At 43.2% G+C, this 23,725-nt stretch overlaps 1 protein-coding gene across 1 annotated transcript in view; it reads left to right on the top strand.

Annotated features, from left to right (window-relative positions):
• Positions 1 to 984: 984 nt before the first annotated feature.
• Svep1 (sushi, von Willebrand factor type A, EGF and pentraxin domain containing 1) overlaps positions 985 to 23,725 on the top strand; it is a 176,770-nt gene continuing 154,029 nt past the window's right edge. The window contains exons 1-2 of the mRNA NM_001419684.1: positions 985 to 1,709; positions 23,042 to 23,297. Of these exons, the coding sequence (NP_001406613.1) occupies positions 1,176 to 1,709; positions 23,042 to 23,297 (790 nt within the window). The 5' untranslated portion in view covers positions 985 to 1,175. The remainder of the gene's footprint in view (positions 1,710 to 23,041; positions 23,298 to 23,725) is intronic.

Below are 23,725 nucleotides of genomic sequence, written 5' to 3'. Positions count from 1 at the left end.
CAGGGCGATCTATCTAATCTGTTGAATCAAATAAAAAAAGATCATTTTAAGACGACGGGGTCTCTACTTGATCCTCAGAGAAAGCTTGCCAAGTTTGCCTTCTAAAGCTGTTTAACCAAGGTCAGCTGTAACTGGGTACATATATTTATATATCTGTGTGCGCACACATACGCATATGTAATCACCCATATACACTTCATGTGTGAATGCCAAGTTGATGGCGACATCACTTTTACCTCTGACACGTTCCTAGACATGATCCCTGTCTGTTTTTCCCCGCCCCTCCTCTTGTTACCTATAGAGCATCACGAGCTGCTCCTTGGAGGAAATCACAAACAAATACATGAGTGGTTAACTGCAGGAAAGGCATGTGATAATTTTGCATATGCGATACACAGGGGTGGGCCCCACTTCATCAGCCTGTGATTTGAACAGGTTCTCAGGAGCCTGCACCACAATCAGATAGGCCCTTCAGGAAAGTTATGCAAATATTCACTTTGGGAGGCTTAGACACGCAGCCTCACCCCACGCCCAAGAGTGGAATGAACCCCAAAAGGTGAGCAAGCAGTTTTCAAAGCGAGCTTTCAACTCAGCCAGCCCCGCGCGCGTGTTTTCCTCTACAGTGTTTCCAATTACTGTGGCACTCTTGGTATCCGGGTCCATCTCCAGCGAATTCCTCCGTAGCTCCTTGCCAGACATATGGGATCAATCAGTGCTCTTGTGAGGGAATGTTGACAGCATGACAGGCGAGGGGTTCTGGTGTCATGGAATCTACAAGAGTCTTTAGCTGGATCCCCGGGCAAGAGAGAGAGGGGGAGGAGAGAGATAGGGAGAGGAGAGGGAAAAGGAAGGAGAGGACAGACAGAAGGAGGGAAGCGACTCTGGCTTCACTGCCCCCTTCCTTCAAACATTTTATAGTCTTCTGGAGAGAGAAGGAGGAGGAGAGAGACCAAATAGCGGAGAGCCAGAGAAGCAGATCCCTCCAGTCCCTCCCGAGTCCCAGAGCTGCCAGAGGAGTCTGGATCGTGTCCCCAGTGTCACATGCAAGAACGCTGAGGTTCGCGGCTGCTACCCAGGGTCCCCCTCCTCTCGGTCCAGGACCCCTGGCGCCTCTCTGCGCTCTCGGGGGACTGTCGCCTTGCACTCCCCCGGGCCACCGCTCGGTCCCCAGCGCGATGTGGACGCGTCTGGCCTTTTGTTGCTGGGCTCTGGCACTGGTGTCCGGCTGGACCAACTTCCAGCCCATGGCCCCGTCGCTCAACTTCAGCTTCCGCCTGTTCCCCGAGGCCTCGCCGGGGGCTCTGGGAAGACTGGCCGTGCCTCCCCGGTCCGGTGAGGAGGAGGCAGTGGGGAGCAAAGTGGAGCGTCTGGGCCGAACGTTCCGGAGCCGCGTGCGGCGCCTGCGGGAGCTCAGCGACCGCCTGGAGCTCGTCTTCCTGGTGGACGAGTCCTCCAGCGTGGGCCAAACCAACTTCCTCAACGAACTCAAATTCGTGCGCAAGCTGCTGTCCGACTTTCCCGTGGTGTCCACGGCCACGCGCGTGGCTATCGTCACCTTCTCGTCCAAGAACAACGTGGTGGCGCGCGTGGATTACATTTCCACCAGCCGCGCGCACCAGCACAAGTGCGCGCTGCTCAGCCGTGAGATTCCGGCCATCACCTACCGCGGTGGTGGCACCTACACCATGGGCGCCTTCCAGCAAGCTGCGGTAAGACTCCCCTACCCCCAGGCCTACGTCCCAGGACCCCTTCCGCCCACCAATGCCAGCCTCTTCTCTAGCCCAGTTCAGCTCCAGCAAGGCTTAAGGTGCCCAAGATGAGCGTCCCCAAACGCGAACATTCTCCTGCTGTTCTTGTGAAGGTCCAGACTGAAATGGGTCAATGCTTAGTGATGTGTCACGTTTCTTAAAGGGTCCCTTTGAGCTTGTGAGGAAACTGTATATGTAAGCTGTAACAGGTATGGTTCACAAATATTTGTGAAGATGGGACACGTAGAGAGCTGAGGACAGCCCTGATTCTTTTTCGTGACAGACTCCGTAACTTTGCTTTCAGACTTAAATTGGTTATTATGTTTGTGATAGGTTCTGTCCTGTTTCCTAGACTGGTCTCCAACTTGCAACATAGCAGAGGGTTTCTCTGCCTGTCTCCCAAGCGCTGGGATGACAGCCATTGGCCACCAAGACGTTATGCTCTAGGTCTTCCTAAATGTTTAGCATCTGACAGAAGTCACATGCTAGACTTTAATAAAAATGGGTCTTTTTTCCCTAACTCCCAAGTAATACACAGTTGATCATAATTTGGAACACTGAGAAATATTTAAGGCAATCAAGTCAATGTTTGTAGAATAAATGGAACGAAAGAGAGTGGGGAACCTGAATAATCTCTTTATCCTTAAAATTCCAGCGGATATACAGTTGGATGTTGTCCAGTATGTTAATCAGGTATCATTTCAACAAACTTGCTAACATTACAGCTTTGCAGCCTGCATTCTTCAGCTGTTGTATATGATTCAAATGTAATAAATTCATAGTATCCTGTGGCAGACAGCACTGGGTCCCCTGGAACTGCAGTTGCAGGCCGTTGTGAGCTGCCATCTGGGTGCTGGCAGCAGAATTCAAGTACTCTACCTGAGGAGCCAGCGCTCCTAACCACCGAGCCACATCTCCAGCCTTAGGACAACTGAGTGCTGGGAACTGATGTGTGGGGAGCATGCATTCACGCCTTTTCAATAGGGAGTTTAGGAACCCCTCTTTGATTGCTTCTAAATTCCTTGTTTAGTAAAATATATAAACATTTTAAACTTCTTGGTTCACATTGACATCTCCTCTGGAGAGTTGTATAAATTTACATTCTCCTGTCATATGCATGTGAATACATGACTTTTTTTTTTTAAAAAGGCATCATTGCTAACTTGATAACTAGAGGAATTATTTTAGCAAGTTCAAGTTTTACAATCTTACATATAGCATTAGCCGGTGTATTACTGGGTATCTGTCTCTTTTTCTTTCCAGCCTGGTCATGGTTTTTGCCCATTTTGCCATTACAGGCAAATTTATTTATTCCTGCAAAAATTTTGCATAAACTTTTTTGTATTAAGGCCAGTGACCCTTTTTGCACATGCAGTGAATAAAATTTCCAGGTTTTTTGTATTTTACTTGTTTATTACACTCTTATTGAATGAATAGTTTAAACCTTTATTTGCTCAAATCTATCAAATTTTGTTTCTAAGACCCAGAGTTGGATGGCGGTGGAGTGAGGGCCCAGCAGTTAAAAGGACTTACCTTAGCGGCCACTTGGTGGCTCACAGCCATCCTTAACCCCAGTGTCAGAGGATCCAGCCCCCTCCTCTCACCTCCCTGGGCATGCACCTGGTGCATATATAGACAAACAGACAAAGCACTCAGACACATAAAATAAATCTTTAAGAAAAAAATTAAAGTTCTTATATTTGCTTATTTTTTTGAATGAGTATCTTACTGCCCAAATGCCTTCCACTTAACATTTACTTAATCTGGAACTTGCCTAGGGGGCCCCATACAAAGATGTCTCAGTGTTTGTTAATTGTCCGAGCTCACTGATTTGCTCACTAGTCATTAACTCTTTCTCAGTTTAGTTGAATACGTCTTTAACCCTGTGAATATGAATGGGTACTTGGCCCCCTCCTGGTCTTCTGTCTCATCTAAATCCTAAAGTTCACAAAGAGGACTTAGTTATTATAACTACAATATATGTAAGTGTGAGATAGTGAAAAAGAATCTCCTTTTGGGGTTGTCTTGTCTTTCCTAGGTGTTATGTAATGTGAATTTTTAATTTATTTTCAGATAGTTCCAATGAAGCTCATAGGGATTTTGATTTCAATATAGAAAACATTGAAGTAATTGGGAGTTATTGCATTTTTATGATGGTGTTATGTCCATCCAGACTTTTTCTATCAACCAATAGTAATACTTTTTAAAATGTAGACCTAATTATTTACAAATTTTTTTATCTATGAATCTATCTTTTGTGGTATTGAGGATCAAACCCAGGCTCTCACAAACGCTGTGTAAGTGCTCTATCACTGAGCTGTAGCCCAAGGTTTCTCCCCGTTTTTTTTTAACTTTTTATTATTCCTTTGAACTTTTTACTGTTACGAGGCAAGGTCTCATTAGGTTACCCAGGCTAATCCTGTGCTATGATCTTCTCACCTCAGCTTCCTGAGTGGCTGGTGTTACAAGCCTGGACCAAGAGGCCCAATTCCTCTTTTAAATTTTATTTTAAATTATTCTTGAGGTATCAAAATCATCACTTTTGTATCTGTATTTCCTCTTGATGTATGCGTAGGCTGTATCTTGGTCCTATCTTCCCCTCGCCTCTTCCTCAGCCCCGCCCTGAACCTCCATCCGTCTCCCATCCCCTACCTCACCTCCTCTCTTTATTTTTCTTTATCCTCCACAAAGTCCAGCTAGGGCTGCCACCTGTACATATATGTAGGACAGAATCTTACAGTGCTGACAGGTCATCCTTGAACCCTGGAAACAGGGGGGCTCCCATCCCAACTTCTCATGCAGCTAAAACTACAGGCAAGGGCCACCACACTTAGCAATCAGATTCTTAATGGATATTATGTGTCTCTTAGACTCATTCTTTTCCCTCTTCATATATTTTACTTTACTGATAATGTATAGAAAATGAAACAATTTTAAAGTTTCCTCTAAACATACTGTGGTATGTGAATGCATAACACAAGCATATTTGTGCCCATGCATAATACATAAATAGTATGCGTACCTGAAAGTGAAGGAGCTGTTCACTCTATGTAGGTTTCTACGTCCCTTGTTTTTCATCCCACTATTTATAATGGGAAATTCCTTTCTACTTTACCAGGTTTTCTTACAGCCGCATAATTTCCCACTGTAGATTGTACCCTCATTTCCTCTTGTGATGAACTATTATTGTATATGGAGGCTGTTACAAACGGCGTAGGATATATTTGTCAGCATCTTTGATCAACTTATCAGTGTAAACTTTTTTTTTCTTTTTTCTTTTTTTCGGAGCTGGGGACCGAACCCAGGGCCTTCTGCTTGCTAGGCAAGTGCTCTACCACTGAGCTAAATCCCCAACCCCAAGTGTAAACTTTTGAAGGGGCATCATTGCATTTGAGCATGTGTGTGCCACTGTGCTGTGCAGAAAATGGCACCAGCTTGCACCCCAGTGTGGTGTCCATGTAGGCACTAGGATGCAGACTGGTCAACCCAAGCCAGTATTTAGATACTCCCCGATTTTGTGTGTGAGGAAATGTATTCCTCTCTATTAGCAAGGCTGAGCATGGTCTCAGGCACGCTGTCCAGTTCTATAGCTGTCCCCTTTTGAATACACATTTGAACATTTGGGGACTATTACTTTTTTAAAAAATTTTGGCACGGTTCTTTTTCTTCCTGGATGGCAAACATACTTCAAATCTTAATCCAACCCCTCAGCTGCCAATTAGATGGCACCTATCATTTTATCAATCTACTGAATCTAGTTTTCTTTTCCTTTTCTTGTGAACTGTCTGGAACCCTAAAGACTCTACCCTTTAAGGAATGAAGCAGAGACAGGGGATGCTCCCTCTTTATTGAAATATTTGAACCGGGCAGAATTCACTTTTGGGCATACTCTGGCCTGGCTTCCACCCCCAGTACTCATCAGACCATCATAGCTGGGCTTATTGTTAATGCCACTCATTGCCTGCCTTGCCACAGGGGATCCCAGCTGCACTGGGAAGCCATGCCTGATCCAGCTCTTCTGTTTGGCTTGCCCAGGCTTGCCCTGAGTTTCTGACAATGTTGGTCCATACGTGAAGTGGGGAATGAGTCAAGGGCACTGTGCTTCCTCAAGACCTCCTCTTTTGCCGGCTCCCCCCTTCCAAATACCATGTATTGTCTTGGAAAGCAGGGCTGCCAAAGCAAGGCTCCTGTCATATTTATTCTCTTTGGAACCATCTGTGACTAGCAAGCCGAGGCTTCTCAAATGTTTCTTTTAACTGAACTTTGCCTTGACTGTATTTTTCTTTCCTTGTCTTGGTTGAGTTATGAGAAGGGACAGAGGTCAGCTGGACGCAGTCCTTGTCCGCACGGAACCTTTCTTATAGCCTTCACAAGCCCTGGATAGGCATATGCAGGTATAAAATATAATATTTAGATAAAAGTGACAAAAGAGAACCCACACTAGGACATGGTGCTAGTGAAGCTCTGACCCTGGTTTTTTTTGTATATAAATCAGACACGGGCATTTCACTGCCAACTTTGTGTGCAAATGGTAAGTCATCAAGCTTGGGTTCAGATATGAAACTGACACTATTAGTTGGAAATGAAATAATTCATCAGGCTTCCCATGAGTCTGCAGAATGGTGGCACTTGAACTGCTGGGTCTTGGTCTTCATATGCTATACACAGATGTACAAATAAACACATAAAAACACTCTTACCTCTTACAAATTAGACACTTTATTTCTCCTTTAAAAATATTTATTTTCAATCATACATGTGTGCATGTGGCTTTGTCTATATGAAGACAGGCCAGAAGAGGGTGTTGGATCCACTGGAGCTGGAATTCTAAGTGTTTGTGAGCTGCCAACATGGGTGCTGAGAACTGAACTTGGGTCCTCTGCAAAAGCATGTGCTTCCTTAACCACTGAGCCATCTCTCCAGCCTCACCTCATACGAAGCCTTACTATGAAGAACTTGTATTACTAACATAAGCACATTTTTGATTGCCTAAACAAGAAGGATCATAGTTGAGTGCTTTTAATTGTGCACCTTCTTGAGAACATGTGTGAGGATGCCTGTGATCAGCACCCTTGATTGGAAAGGCTGGACATGGGTGTAGGCACACAGTCTCTAGCTACCTCCCCTGCATACACCAAAAAGTCTAGGGCTAGAGTAATGAGCTCTGTAGCCTGCACACGCCCTGAGATGTGGGCACCTCCCTGTCTTGCCATCACCTGTGCACATGTCTATCCGTGTCTTTAATATGTTGGGTTTTGTAGTTATCTCCCTTCCCTTTTCCTCCTCCTGCCCTTTCTCCCCATCTCCTCCTATGTCCTCTTCTTTTTTTCCTTCCTCTCCTTTGCATGTTTCTATCTACTATCAGGAAGTCACCCCAGGACCTCAGCCAGAAGAAAAAGATAAAGGCAGTCACACTCCATTTAAGAGGACTCTTGTCATAGTACGCATATTCTTTTCCTGTAGGTCTCATTGAGTGAGACTTGAGCTTATGCCCTGCCCTTAGTTTCAGGGAGCTTTTTTGATGAGAAGGAAGAGCAAACTAGGTGCTGACATATCTGATGCCTGTCAGAGTCAATGAAATCACGCTAGAAAAACTGTCCAGACACTGCCCTAAATCGAATAAAACTCTCGAGTATGGGTGCAGTATCAAAAACTCCCTCATACAATTTCGTTGGCAATTTCATTGGCAGTTAATGTTTGTCATTACCTGGATGTCATGCCATATGTCTCTAATACTAGCAGTTGGGAAGGGGAGTCAGAAAGATCTGGAGTTCAAGGTCAGCTTTGTCTTAGGAGCAAGTTTGAGGCCAGCCTGAGCTACATAAGACTCTGCCTTAAACAAACACACACAAACACCTAGAATATGACCAGTATTTATCTACACAGAATATTTTTACCAATTTTAATATATATTTCTCCTTTTGTAAATGTAGTTGTAGTGAACATATATAATTTATGTAGTAATCTTGTATGTGAGTAAAAGTGACTGAAGGGGATAAAACCTTTGGGACTTTGAGAAGTACATTCTAGTATGATTTCTCTCAATCATAAAATGCTTTTAATCTCATTAAGATTTGTTTTATTTGTGTGAATGTTTGCCTATGCATGCATGTGTGTATATGCACTCTGTGGGTACAGAGAAGAAAATTCAGGGCCCCCTCAAAAGCAACAAGTGCTCCTAACTACTGAACCATCTCTCCAGTTCCCAAAATTCTTTTTAAATATCGGCTTTCCCCCTCCATAATCTTCATAAGAACACAGCATCCTGTCCTACAATACAGCTCTACTTTCAAAACCAAGAGGACATCAAAGTTTATTGACTAGAAGTTGAAATGATAGAATTCCAGTTTTGTTTTGTCAAGTGCCCAGGGCTATATAGCATTGAGTCTTTCAGGGTTTGCAACAACCCTGTGGTTGAGGCAGGAGTCACCCTCAGTGCCCTCCTGCTCAGTCCGGCTATTCTGTACTCCCTCCAAATCCACACCAGATCCTGCAGGTACACATAAGAACCTGCAAACCAGTGGCAGTGGTCTTTTGGAGCCTGGACACCTCTCAGAACAGTAGAACCGATAGTCAAGATGTAAGACCAAGCAAGGGTTGAGGCTGCAGATGGTAGACGTAATTGACTCCATTCCCTTTCTGAGAGGTTGGGGAAAATGTAGTCCTCCTTGGTTTGTCATACGTGGATAGGTCAATGACTGACAGTCTGTCAGGGTCTCTCATTCCTGCTAATAATGAGCATCAGAGAATATTTTTCAGGGGTGGGCAATGTTTTCCAATGTTTAATGCTGTTTCATGTAAAAAGCAATTGGATCAAAGGATCCATTGTCTTGGTTGATTCACCTTCCCTAGCTCCCAAGCTCTATTCTGGTCCACAAAAGGCAGGCTCTTGGCTTCTCGTTGTCAGCCAAGATGCATGTTGCTTTCTCAGGGCATCTCATGGTGGCTCACTCTTTCCTCCTTATTCTGGGCCATCCTATTTGCAGAAGAAAACTGTACTTATTAGTCCTATTGTATAGACTCATCTTCCCAGCAGAACCTGAAATTGAGAAAAATAAAACCTTTCGCTTGCTTGTTTCTGCTTATATTTTCCCTGCAGCCCTTTTTCCTAGCCAGGCTCTTTTAATTTTAGTTACATTTCCTCTCAAACTATGCGTGCTTGGCTTTGGAGTGTTGCTTCAAAAGTGATAGTTTCGGGAAGTTGCTGTTGGAATTTTCTGGCCTTGATGATACCAGCGTTAATGCTGTTTGTACACAGCCCAATCTAATTAGTAAAACCTCACATTGCAAGTAAGCTGCAAAGGACATTACATGAGATTTTCTTTTTCTGCCGCCCTAGATTCGGTGCCAAGACCCATGGCTCGCAGTAAGGAGCATTGTGCATTCCACATGTTAATGAGAAGCACTAACAGCTGAGAAGAATATGTTCCTCGGAGTTCATGGGTCCTGTGCAGATCCACCCCTGCAAAGTCAATCACACCCTTCCCTCTCCAGAGGCACCTTCCTCTGTCCAAGAGGAAAACAGAGAAACAGAGCCGGAATGGAGGTCTTGGATTTGGGCAGAGAGCAGTGTTCTTATAGAATAACAGATCTCCCCTAGCTTGTGTGTTCTGTGTTCCCTCGTTCCAGCTGGGCAGAGGGAAGCCCCGTACTCTATGCGCCAGTTGTTAAATGAGTTGGACAGAGGCACTGAATTGACTCTCAGCCTATGCACTGAAGAAGTGACTAGAAATACAGCCAATGTCTTGGCTTAAATTTAGGCAGAAATATAAGCCAGGAAGAGCATCTGAATGTAAGAGGTAGCTGATCTGGGAGGGGATCCAAGCAACTATGGGAGGGAGAGGAAGGAAGAGAGACAAGGAGAGGACGGATGCCAAAGACAACATGAGTGGTAGTTGGTGTTTAATTCCAATGGAACACTGGGAGCTAGTGTCCATTCAAGCCTCGAGTATCACAGCGGACAGTAGGGGATCTCAGGTCTTTTAAAACCCCCTCATGTCAGGCACAGTTAAGGGTTGCTACAGTGGTCAATTCTCTGTCACTCACACATCCTCTACGTGCAGGCAGAGTGGTCTCCAGGCAATCAGAAAAGCCTCAAGCAAAAGAGATGCTGGTATGAGAAGTCTGGGAAGGAGCAAGAGGTGCAGAGAGGAAGGCGACTTGGTGGAACTAGACCGGGGCTATAGCTCAGCGGTACAGCAGATGCCTTGCAGATTTGAGGCCCAGGGTTCAATCCCCAGCACTACAAAAGCAAAGATGCATGGCTTTACGTGGGAGGTGAGCCTTGCAAAACATCTGTATGCAAGCGTTGCTCTGGCATCTAAGCTGAACCCCAGTGACTAACGTTATATGTGCTACGGATGGTGGGAGAAGAGTGGAAAGTGATCCAGAGAGCTCACCATGGGCTAGCCTCTGACATCACACAAATACAGAAAGAGTCACTGGTTTTCCCCCTTGTCTCCTTTCACTCTTTCTGTTTCAAAATCCCCTTTCTCTTACAGTCAAAGAACTCAAGTGAGTATTTATGCAACAAAAGTGGCCCTCATATCAACAGTGTATTTCTTTTCAGGAATTTTAAAAGTACTTCATTTGACATTCTCCCCACATGTGGGAGAAATAATGTTTCAGCTGATTCTCCTGTTGCTGACAAAAACAACTTTGGACAAGATTTATGCTGGCTCGCAGCCCAAGGGCATAGGCCATTGAGGTGGGGGAGGTTACAGAAGTAGGGACATGAGGCAGCTGTCACATTGCATTTGCAGTCAGAAAGCAGGGAGCTAACAGTGTTAGTACCCTTCATGCTCAGGCTAGGGACCAAGCTTGGGGAATGGTGCTTCCAATGACACACCTCCTCCAAGACCACACCTCCTAATCCTTCCCAAACAATTCTACCAATGGGGAACCAAGTATACAAATAGATGAGCCTGTGGGATTCATTTTTATTCAGACCAGCACAGTAGATTGTCTGCTGGATGATTCTAGAGCTTGTCAAGTTGATAATCGTTGTCAATAATCACAACTAATACGGGGAAACCAAGGAATCAAGAATCCTGAGCAGTTAATACATGACTCATCCATAGCACTCATTGGCTTACTTTATATCTCCTTAGGACCTAGAGTACTCAAATAGTCACAGTTTCAATGTGCTTAATGTCAGTGCAATAAAGGGTACCTTGGTGCTTCCCTGACAGTTGGGATTCTCAGGGAATGGTCAGTGGATGCTCCTCTTTTTAAATGACCAGCGAATTGGAACCAGTTCACCCTACAGATCATTTTCTTCCTCCTGGAGCAAGAGGAAGCATTGAGAATAATGGCACACAGGCATGGATTCCTGCAGCTTTCTCCCTAAAACATGGTTAGGGAACCTTATCTCAGCTCCTATGGAGAGAAGGCTGTGTGGTGAGTTCAAAGGGAATCTGCATGTTCTAAGCTCTGGGTTACATGTCACTATCAATACTACTTTTTGTCACCTCTAGAGTCCTCATTAGTATAGGGTCTGGGAGCCATTTTTTTTCCATTCCATAGCCAGAGCAATATCAAACCCTTCTTGTCTCTTGTGGCAACAAGCAGTTATTTGTCAGAGAATCACGCTTTTTCAAAATCTCTGGAGCTACTCTGCCAACTTCCGCAAGCACTCGGTTCCTAATAGAAATGTTGGCTTTACAGTAACTGACTTATGAGCTGACAGGACTGTTCTAGCAACACAGTAGAATTAAGTCGCTGCAAACAGTGCTGAGTGACAGGTAGTTACCACACACCCCTGACAGCATTTTTCCTATGTGAAGTCATGAAACCCTACGAGAGCAAACCTCAATTAGCTGATATAATTGTCATGATCTCCAAAGTCCAGGGGACACAGAGGAAGTGGGTAAGACCAAAGTCATACAGTGGGTGCATGGGCAAACTGGAATTTACATCCAAGTCTTAACTCTTCAGCCCTGTGCAAAGCTACCTCTGTTGTTACATCTTCTAATGAAGGTCTAGTGCATGCAAGATGTAACCGTGCGTGCTTGATGGTGATGTTGGCTGTAAAGTCTTTCTGGAGAGGGCAGCTGGGTAGAAGGGTGAGAGTGGTGTAGTAGAGCACACACACTACCAAGGCCTATGAGCATTGGAGGCCGCCATTTTAATTAATGGAGATACCTGGTAATCCCTGCTGGCCCTCATTGTCCTCACTGATCCTGCCCCCTGCAGTCCAGACAATGGTTTCTTATGTGCATTTTCATGTGCTGTAGCTGCATCAGCACCCATCTCCCACATCCCAGGCCAATCACTGCAGAGACCACGCCGTGCAGATGTTATGGGATCATATCTAGTAACAAAATATGTGCTCTAGTCAGCCTTATTTGTATAGATTTATGAATTCTTAGGTTTACCTAATGTAAGATCAGCACCAAGTCATATTCTTTATTAAAATAAAAATGTGATCCAAGCAAAAGAAATCAACATTTTTGGTAGTAGACACCTCAAGTATAACTGTCAATCATGCAGCCCAGGATTTAGAACATGAATTTTATTGGTCTTTTAACTAAATTCCATTTATCCTGATTTGAGAACTTCAAAGTTCACCTTCACCCCTACCCCCTAAAGTATCTTTTAAAATACTGTAGGTATCAAACTAGGGCTGTTTATAAATCTTACTCACTTAAAAAAAAAGGTGTGTGTATGTGTGTGTGTTCGCATGTGTGTATGTGTTTGCACTAGTATGCCTGTACATGTTAGTATGTGTGTGTGTGTGTTTTCATGCATGTATGTGTTTGCACTAGTATGCCTGAACATGTTGGGGTGTGTGTGTGTGTGTGTGTGTGTGTGTGTGTGTGTGTGATTGCAGAACTATGTGTGTGCATGCCTGTGTCCATATATGAGCTACAGTATGCTTGTAGAGGTCAGAGGACAACTTCAGACGTTGGTCCTTCCCTTCCACTTTTTTGAGATGGAATCTCATCTCCATCCAGCTTCGGGAGAATGTCATGTTTCTGCCTCCTGCCCCACAGAAGCACTGGGATTCCAGGCCTATGGGCTACTGAGCCCAATATGTTTGTGGGTTCCGGGGCTCTGACCTCATGCTCTAATTCATACCCACTAAGCTATCTTCCCAAGCCTTTAATGCATTTTTCAAGAACACTCAGTTTTCTAAAGGCATGCACGTAAGTAAACTGTACAGACGATTTAATTCCCTAGAGACAACACTATACTCAAAGCAATTTAAAAGTCCACACCATGGAACCATGACAGGGATAAATGACACAGCAGCCCCCGACCAACAATTTAAATAAGACACCATTTGAGTAGGAGCAGAAATATTTGGGATTTCAGAATTCATTTTTAATTTTGTAATATTTGCATATTTATCATCTGGTATCTGGAGATGGGACTTAATTCTAAGCATGAAACTTATCTACCTTTCATGAACACATAACCTATCCGTCATTTTATAGAATAGTGCTATGATTTCTCCTGTGGAGAGAAAGGTCATTGTTGGAATATTCCACACATGACATCAGAATGGAGCTAAAACATCCCTATTTTGTAGCATTTTGGGTGTTAGACTCTCGAATTTAAGGTTCTGCACTTGTGATGCTGCATGCAATCTGTGAATAAAATTCAACCCTAAATCATGTGGGGCCTAGCTTGTGCTTTTTAAAGATATAAACAGAGCACTTTGCCCCATGTTTAATTAATGTGATTATTTGTACCAAAAAAAGAATGAAAAGAAAAGTACAACAAACTTGTAACTATCATTTACTTGGAATGCTAATAAATGTCACAAATTAAATGTGTTTTTAAAAATAAATTTACGTAACTATAATAAATACAATACATCATAAGTTCATGAACTTAAAAGTCTGCCCTCAGCCCTTACCCCTGTGAGTCTTTCATTTCTTAATAGATCTGGCTTGAAGTCTCTCTGGCTTTCTGAAGTGTTGCAGATCAGCGCTGTGGAAACCTAAGGACTTTCAATTGAACAATTAGGTTTCCCGAACTTTTTCTTACATCCTAAACACCTGCTGGTGCCTTCCTTCCTGATCGTTAAAATATATCATGAAAATATATCATTCCTTTCTTAAGTGGCTTTAGATCATGAATAGTATTTTGATACTTTCTAAAAAACATTTTTACAATTGAGTTTCCCCAACTTCCACATCATGTTGCCCAGTATCTGGTATTTGTTTGGAGAGTTGACCTGATAAATTTTTGAATCATTTTCTCTACTGGAAACCTCTAAGTATACCATTAACTTATTTCTTTCTTTGAGGACCTCTGTTTTTAGCACGTCAGTCAACAGCACCTTTCACTGACAATTACCCACCCACCTCGTGTCCTGACCACCCACCGAGGTTGCCTTTCTCTGGCTTTGTCAGTCTCTCAGAGGTTGAGATGGCTCCTTGTAATTTTTTTCCTAACAATTTGGACTGGGGTCCGAAGAGCCTAGGGAGAATAAATTTGTGTTTGCCTTAGTTTGGTTTTACCAGTAATTACATAATGGCGTCGGTACATAGGATGTAGGAATCCACCACTGTAAGGAAAGTGACCCAAGACATGAGGAGAGGTAGAGACCACCTGCTCTGTTGTCCTGGGGTGGAAGATTGAAGTCTCTTGTTTCTTCTTCCAGTCTTTGTGGGGTGCAGCTTTTCCTCCTGGCCTTGGGTTGGAAAAGCTGTGTAGGCTCCCAGTAAACCTCCCACTTCATTTAAGGCAGCTAAGGAGATATCCAGCCTTTGTGGACCACCAAGTATGACTGAGGCATCCTTTGAAACTGTTTAACCTTAAAAGTGAGGGTGATCAGATTGTACTGTATTCACGTATGACACTGATGAGAGGTAAATGTAATACTAAAGAAGAAAATGGTGTGCTTAACTTCGAAAAGCAGACAGCACTGTGTCTGTCATTTTCTTTTGACTCTTATCTGTATTGTGTACGTGGGAATTCATCAACACTTACACGTAATACACAGGAAAAAATACTTCCTTATTTTTATTTCTGAAGTTGGATAATGACGTTTTCCTTCTACAAGACGATCCTCTCCTAAATAGCAGGTGTCAAGCATGTGTTATGCTGTAGACACAATCATGACTGAACCTTTCAAAGAATATCTTTTGTGTGTCTGTGGTGCCAGGGATGGAACCCAGTGCCTGGCACATACTCGTACTGCTGAGCTGTGGGTCAGCCCTGAGCTGCACCCCCAACCCTGAGCTGCATCTCCAGCCCACAGTGGAATTTTTAAATCTACTCATTGTCATTTGTTACTATAACATTTTATAATTAAAATACTTATGTATACATTCTCTCAGCTTCTCCCACTATTTCTTTATCTTGATTTCCTTCCACCTGAAACATAATTATTTTTATTGCTAAATTTACCTCTGCTTCTTGCATCGTATTAGCATTCCTACCTTCCAATAAATGAGGGAATTTTCGTCTCCTTCTTGAACTTAATGAGGGTGCTCCAAGTGTTATTTTGGCCATTGGTTTTATGATAATTCCGTTTGTCACATCCAGCGTCCTTCTGCTCTTTACCTACTTCACTTGCAACATTATAAACATGTTGCCAGTTGCCAATGACATTTGTAGCACTTGAGATTGGTATAAGCACAGGAATGAATTCTTTATATGTGGTTTCAAGCACTAAATGCTATTTGGTAAAATTATGTAGATGTTTAATATATCAATTATATATATATTACTTTTTATTGAGCGCATATGTCAGTTTTGTGTGTAGCATGTGTGTGGGTGTTGTCTGGAGGTCAAAAGACAACTTGTGAGAATAAGTTCTCTCCTTCCACCATACGAAGCCTGTTAGGGTTGGACTCAGGCTGCCAGGCTTGTTAGCAAGGCCCTTTACTCCCCGCGCCATCTTGCCATCTGGATTGTGACTGTTTTCTAAGGTTTTTCACAACACTAACAATGGGGTTTAACTTGACATTATCTACAGTTAACTTAGCAGTTTGCTTGTATCTGGTAGCACGGTTGGCATTTGGGCAAGCCCATTTGTACCGTTCAGATTTTCCAGATCTCTGTGTGGAAAGAATGGATGCTGGAGGTTGTCATGAGTAGGAAATTGTTTGGTCCTTGCAAATCCATTCTGTTGTTTTATAGTCTGGACTATGTCTGCTACTCATCAACCCCTGTGCCCACCATTTTCCAATGTGGCGTCCTGTCCCCATGGGTCCATTTCAAACTGGTGTGTGTCCTTGTTTAATAACTAAGGCATGTGTGTGGGTGGATAAACTCTGGACGCATAAATCTGAGATGAAGCTCGCCTCCGACCCTCTGGTTCCTCTGTTATTTGGCTAGACTGTTACAAATAGTCCTAAGAGTCCCCGAGCCAACATTTTTCCCTTTCTAGAATTTCAGTCTATTGAGGTTGAGTAAGAACTTCAAATAAATGAGACATGCTAAATATGATTCACTGTTGGGAACAACAGTAACTGGAAAGCCCTGTTGCTGGAAAATACTCCGCTTGTGCTTCTGACATTTGTGTCAGTCAGTTAGTGTCCCTCTCTCTCTCACCTGATACCATGATCAGGAAAATCTCCACACAGTGCCTCTGTATTATAGAGGCTCAATATGGATCTATTCTCTTTGTCAGCTTCAGTTCAGAGGGGCACAACAAGACTCACTCTGACAGGTTTTGGTCTGGTTTATTATTTTGTCCTGCACATTAGAATATACCAAGCAAAAATTATAACATATATTTATTTGTTCATTTGCAACTTTCCATGTTAGTCTCGAGACAGGGTTTCATTCAACCCAGGCTGGTTTTAAACTCTTGATAATACTGCCTCCACTCTGGGTTACGGGCATGTGTCGCCACGCCTGGCTCCTACTCACCAACAGAAGAAGAATATAAGACGAATCTGTCACACCACGCGTTGCAGACATGCAAGCATTGGGTTAGTTTTGTTTCAATGGGATTAAAATAAGTGAAAGGGGAACAAGATCACCAAGATGAGTTTATTTTACGGCAGAAGAATTAGAAGTTTCTATGAGATGGACTTGGACCGAAGCTCTGGAAGAAGGGAAAAGATGGGGGGCATCTTAGAAAAAAATGATTGCATTGAGATTTCAGAAAAATAACCTTAATGGCAGGTCAGAAAACGGGTTTGAAAGAATTCGCTCCTCTAGAGAAGCCTAAATGAGCACCTGGAGCAAGACTGGGAGGGTACAGGCAGACAGGTAACGGGGGTGAAAGCCTTGGTTTGGTGGCCTCCGGTAGAGATGGAACAGGACAAAGGCATCCTAGATTACTCCAGGAAGTTAATCGTGAAAGGTAGGGATATGGAACCATATTGGAGGCATTGCAAGGGTGGAAAAGCCCTTATTTGTGTATGAAATGAAAATAGAGGGTTGGGAGGACCCTGTAGTGCATGCCTGCAGAGACACCCACCAGGCCACTAGGCCATCACAGGGCGCATTGGAGAGCTTAACTTGAATGTAGGCTTAGGAGCCATTGACTTGTAGGTGAGACTCAAATGGTATATCCTCCAGGGGAGGCGCAGAGGAGAGGCAATGGAGAAAATATGGAAATGCTACAACTCTACATGGGAGAGGTAAATAAAAATCTCCCAAATACACTAGCCGGGGATAATTGAAATTTTGATGTGTGTGTCATCAGTACTACTTAAACATGCTTACACACATGTATTTACACACGCACCCTACGTTCCCACTTCAGTGCTCAGTTATGGTAGTGGTCTTAGGTGATGGCCTATTTATTTAGCATGCATTCTGTTGGAATTTCATAGTTTCTGATTTTTTTTTATTATTTCAGATTACTCTAAGATACAAAGCCTTTCGATTGTGTGTGTATTTATAATATTAATACCTTTAATTATATATGCATATATATCATATAGAGAAGGGGAGGGAGGAGGCGGAGTAGTCACAAAACAAAGCAGCATTTTGTGCTGATGCGTCTTACTATGTTGGCTAGACTTTTCAAAAGCATCTTAAACAATGGTGAAAAACTCGAATCACTGATTTATTCTTTATTTACTTGAGATCTGCTGAGTTTCTACAGTCAGCCACTGTTTTCACTTTTGTCTCAAGGCAAATAATTTTGGGCTGGTGAGATGGCTCAGTGGGTGAAGGTGCTCCGGCCACCCCCGACGACCCAAGCTCAAGCTCCAAGTTCCCTGTGTAGAACAAAAAACAGATTCAGAGGGGAGAAAAATGGATGACAACAGATTAAAATTAAGACAAAACTGGTTGAAAAGCTCAAAGAAGTAAAGAGAGAACTGAATGAAATAAAGAAAAATTGTAGCTAGAAAGTACAACGCTAATCTCAATTCTTTCATGCTTTTAAACATTTCCTATATATATGAAATATATGTGTATAGATTTGTGTGTATCTTTTTGTTGTTGTTTGTTTAATGTTACTGTTTTCTTCCCTTCTACCTCTATTTAAGAATTGTGTGTGTGTTTACAAAACTCTTTAATAGATACATATGTATATATGTGTGTATCATATCATAGATATTAAACAATGGTAGAGGAGAAGAAAATACCATTAAACAAACAACAAAGAAAATATATGCAAGAAAAGGCTTGAGATGCTCCCACTGGGTCCAGGAGGCTTTGGGATGAAATCGAACTGGTGTGTGGGGTTGGGAGGACTGGGATGGGTGACATCCAGGGGATGGTGAATCAACAGAGAAACTTCTCTTCCTATAAACTGCAGGGTATACATAAAGAAAATAATTCCCCGAGTCAAAGAATATCAGACAGTGTGAAATGAAATTAGTAACTAAATAACAGCTGAAATTTGGGGAAAGTTGGGGTGTGAGCGTGAGGAATGTCTTCCACGTAGCATCCAGTACTCAATTCGTGCTTTAATGTTTCCCAACAAGAGATTCCCTACAAATTGCCTCATGCCATTCTAAACAGATGATTGGGCTTTTCCTCAGAAACAGTATTGAATAATATATGTGTTCAGATGAGTGTTTCAGCCCATTCCAATTATCGTTTACCCTTATAGACACTCCCCTTAATTATATATATACACACACACTACGATTTTGCACTGGGTAGAAATCTAGCTGAAACTCGGGCTTAATTCACTAATTTTCCACTCCATGACAAAGTGGTACTCAGCCACAGTCCCAGGGTGGATTTGCCCACTGTATGAAATTCATTAGAGGGTGACTAATGATCTTTGCTACTTGGCACACTTAGGGCAGGCTGGTTTAATGGGCTCATATTGTGTTCTCCTGTGGCTCAGAGTTCAGGGTTCAGGAGAGAGTGTTGTCCCCTTCTGCTTCAACTGTCACCTATGTTGTCTTCAGTGTTTTTGCAACAGCGCTTTGAAGGAAAAAATTACTTTGGGCCGGTATGGGAGTTGGGGGTGCAGTCTTGTGTAATGGTGATGGATCTCCCTTGTTAAATCTGAGTTGCACAATCCCGAATTTTTATCATTCTGGTGACTATTGCTGGCCTATGTTCCTTCCAGCTATTTATACAAGCACAGCAGAGGCTCGATGCAATGCAGATGGTGATAACCTTTTGCCATACAGAGTCCCTCTCCAGTTTTTCTTTGGCAGCAAACCCTTTGTCCCATTCAGTATTCTGGAGGAAAAATAATCTGTAGCAGATGATGTAAACGATTTCAGAAAGACAGAAGAAAAATGCCAGAGTTCTACCACATTCCATGGCTATTACCACAGACCCATATGACTCTGAAGTCCTGGTATGAAAAACTGTTTTAGTGAATTGTGACTTTACTCAAACATGATGAGGCAATGAGGGGAGAGCTGTCGATTATTTTCAGTCGTGCATCCTCCCTTATCCCTCTTTAAAGCACATTCCAAACCCAGATCTTGTGTAACTCTTTGCCTGGACCACTTGTCCTCCCATCATTCTTGTTATCTTCAGCTTCATGTACTGACTTGCCAACAGAGCTCATGGCTCATGCAAACACTCGTCAGTGCCTCTACAAGAAGAGAATAAACAGAACCACAGCTTAAAGTTTGTTTGTTTATTGATTTTTCTTTGTGAATACAAGTGTTTGACCTACATGTATGCTCGACGCCCATGGAGGTAAGAAGTGGGCATCAGATTCCCTGGTATGATGGATGTTTTTGAGCCGCCATTTGTGTGCTGAGAACTAAACCTGGGACCTCTGCAATATTAGCAGGTGCACTGAGCCCTGTCTCTGCCTCAAACACAGTTTAAACCTGCTGTGTGTGATAAGCAGTAACCGTAGAAAGGAGATGCTGAAGTCCACACCAAGGTGGAGAAAGACACTGGACTGAACTGAGGCTAACACTCCAGGAAATGGTCCCTCTATTCTAGAAGGCACAAAAGAAAACCAAATGTTATTTTATATTAATGAGTGTTTTTATTCTTTGAAAGATTCATTCATTTATATGACATTTATTGATCATGTCTACCCTCTACTAACTCTCTCCAGCTCCTCCTGGGATATTCTTGTATGAATAGTATATGTTTACACACTCACATTCCTACTACTTACTCAAGACTAACTCACTCCAGTATCCTAGAGGTTACCCTCTCCACTCACTGAACAATCATTTATGAGCATATACCTCACACTATGTGCTATCAAGAATAGCACAAAGAAAGAGAAAATTTACCTTTCTCCCTTTCCTTTTCCATTATTCTTCTTGAGTTCTCGATGTCTTGCTTGCAGTTAGCTGCCATGACCTTGTCAACTATCAGTTCAAAGTGACGATGAGCATAGCGGAGATGTGACTTCTGAATAGAACTAGGATAACTAGCTTTCATAGTGGAGAGCAAATGTGGTGTAGACACAACCCACTGCATCCTGGACGGCTGGAACGAAGGCTTTCCTTCCCAACATGGAAAAATAGAATTTTACAAATTGCCTCGTCCTATTCTAAACATAGAATTCAGCTCAGAAATAGTACTGAGTATTACATGTGTTCATATGTTTGTTTCAGCCCATTCCAATCTCTGTTTATGCTTATAGAACTCCTCCCTTTGGTATAGCTATACTACAAATGTAAATACACACACACACACACACACACACACACACACACACACACACACACATCCCACACAGGTCCAAATGATATTCCCTACTTAGCTCCCAAGGTATCCTGAGTTCCTGTAGGAATGGGTGACTGTGTGCTAAGACAAAACATCATCTTACAGCCTGGTGATGGTTTTTAAAATTCTATCTTACTATAACTGAGGAGAATGGTTATGCTGTGAGCTTGTCTTTAGTATTGTTTTAGGGATGGAGCCCAGGTGTGGGTCATGTAGGAATGTGTTTTGCCTCCTCCCAGAACTTTTTCTTTGAGATGCCTTTCCTCCGTATGAGGAAACCAGACTGGCCATCTATGGGCATCCAGGAAACCCCAACACTAGAAGTTTCTAATACTTCCATTTCTAACCCTGAGTCATGTTTAGAATTCCTTTCTCCTTTTGCAAAGCTGACTGGGGAACATTCACCCCTCTGCTCTCTGCACTTCCGTTTTCTGAGTTGCACAATGGCCTAATTCATGGCCATGCTACCATCCTGAAGATCCAAATGCAAAGAGGACCTGTGACCCTCAGTACCTCAGGAGACATCTGTCTGTCATCTCCTCTACGATTCAGTTGGGCGTGCAGACTTCAGAGTCTCACACAAGCTAATAGCATCTCCTGTTCTCTTGTCTTTCCCCTCCTCTTGAACCCAGAGGCTCTTGCCTGGGGATTAGAAAAGTCTCACACTTGTCACACATTCATCCCAGACCTCTTGTCCTTCATCAAGTAGACAGCTTTTTGAATCATGAGGACCAAAACCTTGAAGGCTATTGATTGAGGCCATGGTGTGTATTGGGGGATATCTCCGTTAGCATTATGCATGCTCTTCTGATGCACACACACACACACACACACACACACACACACACACAGACACCTACATAAAGAAACACACAAATGCACACAGATACACACAGACACACACACACACACACACACACACACAAATGCACACAGATACATACAGACACACACAGAGACACATACTTCTGTGCCTGATTCTCTAGGCTCCCATCAGATCCAGCTTTATTGTGCTTGATTCTTGAGGACTGTGGTGACATACTTAAACACCTCTTCTCAAACTGATGGTTTCTGGAGTCCTTTCCAGTTAGATTATCTTTAAATTCATGTTTGTCAGTTTGAGTTGCAGCTCACAATAGCAAAGTCTAGGTAAGAATAATTTGATTGTAAGTAGCATCTGTTAAGCAGATCATAATAGACTTTCTTTTATACAGAAAGCTGAAATAAATAGGCCTGTGAATCTAGTCCCTAAAGTAAATGGAACTGAACATATCTTTCAAATCATATCTTATTTTGATTTTGAAAGAAAGGTAGGGTATAATTGTTGCCGTCCTTCCTGGTCTGCCTTCTGAAAACACATTATATCTATTACTTTCTTAATCTCTCATTATTGCTTAATAACCATGCTATCTTCAAAGAACTTGCTAAAAAAAATGTATCCTGCCACTTCCTTGCCTTCTTGAGCAATTCTGATGGAAAGCCAGGATAGAAGTTGGATGGCAGTGCCAGATGGCACCCGGGTTTCTGGGCCTTTGGGTCTATAGTGTAAGACATCCCTGGCAATGAGGTGCTCAAGGCTTTGCCTTTGTCCTGCCTATGGTGAGGGAATCACACATTGTAAAACAGACTGACCTGTCCTAAAAAAATAAAGCTCAAATGTCAGGCTTAGGGAATCCATGTTTTCTCATCAGACAGGCTCCTGCCAAAACCTGCTGATTTTATGTGAATCCTGGGTGGTCCAAAAAGACGGAGCATTGGATCAATTCTACACTTCTTGAAGGAGTTGTGGAAAACAAATGTAGGAAGGAGGTCAGCCATCATAAGCCCCGGAAAAGACACATTCTGATGAAATTGTATTCTAGGAGGTCGATGGTGGTTTACATAGAAAGACAGAGGTGCAGTGTAGATGCATAAAACTCAGGATTGGTTGTGTTTCTAGGTCTGGAGAATGAATAGATTAGTTTCACAGGAAGTGGCCATTAGTGAGTCAAAGTCATTCTGTAAACCTTTGCTCTTCTTCGGCAAGTTCAGTGGAGATGAGGATGACGGCGACCATGGTTGCAAGGATGATGACGATGACACATCACATTTTCAATGGCTTTGAGGCTCATTATGCATCTGTGAAACTATTGCAGATCTCAGTCCGTGCCGGTTTCCGCTTTCCTCTCATTGACCGGTGTTTCCTGGGTACTACCTTAGCCAGGAAAGGAAGTAGAGAAGCTGACACCACTCACCCTTGGATCTTCCCTGTGTCTTTACAGCAAATTCTCCGTCACTCTAGAGAAAACTCCACCAAAGTCATATTTCTCATCACCGATGGCTATTCCAATGGCGGAGACCCCAGACCTATTGCGGCATCACTGAGGGACTTCGGAGTGGAGATCTTCACGTTCGGGATTTGGCAGGGGAATATCCGAGAACTGAATGACATGGCTTCCACCCCGAAGGAAGAACACTGCTATCTGCTCCACAGTTTTGAAGAATTTGAGGCTTTAGCTCGCAGGGCATTGCATGAAGGTAATTGAAGCTTATTAGAGTTACAGGTACCTTGAAATCTCTCTCTCTCTCTCTCTCTCTCTCTCTCTCTCTCTCTCTCTCTCTCTCTCTCTCCCTCCCTCCCTCCCTCCTCGTCCCCCTCCCCTTCTCCCTCCTCTTCCCCCTCCCTGTATGTCCCCCTTCCTCACCCTCCCCCCGCCCCTTCCCTCTCTCTCCCCTTCCCCTCCCCACTCTCTCTCTCTCTGCATGAAACTCATTGAAGAGTGACTTCAACCCCTCACACTGCTCTTAAAGGAGGCTTGCAAGTGCTTTGGGTGTCAAGAGATACTCCGAACTGTCCGGAGATGGCATGCTGATCTGGCAACAACCTTGTTTTGCTTCATCTCTTAACAGCTGCGATGCATTCCCCTAGAACATCCATATGTCCCCACCTAGATCCATGGGATGAA

Source organism: Rattus norvegicus, chromosome 5, assembly GCF_036323735.1.
Source record: "Rattus norvegicus strain BN/NHsdMcwi chromosome 5, GRCr8, whole genome shotgun sequence".
In the NCBI taxonomy this organism is placed as follows: domain Eukaryota; kingdom Metazoa; phylum Chordata; class Mammalia; order Rodentia; family Muridae; genus Rattus; species Rattus norvegicus.
The sequence above is the reverse complement of the archived record's forward strand: the minus strand, read 5'-3'. Positions and strand labels throughout refer to the sequence as shown.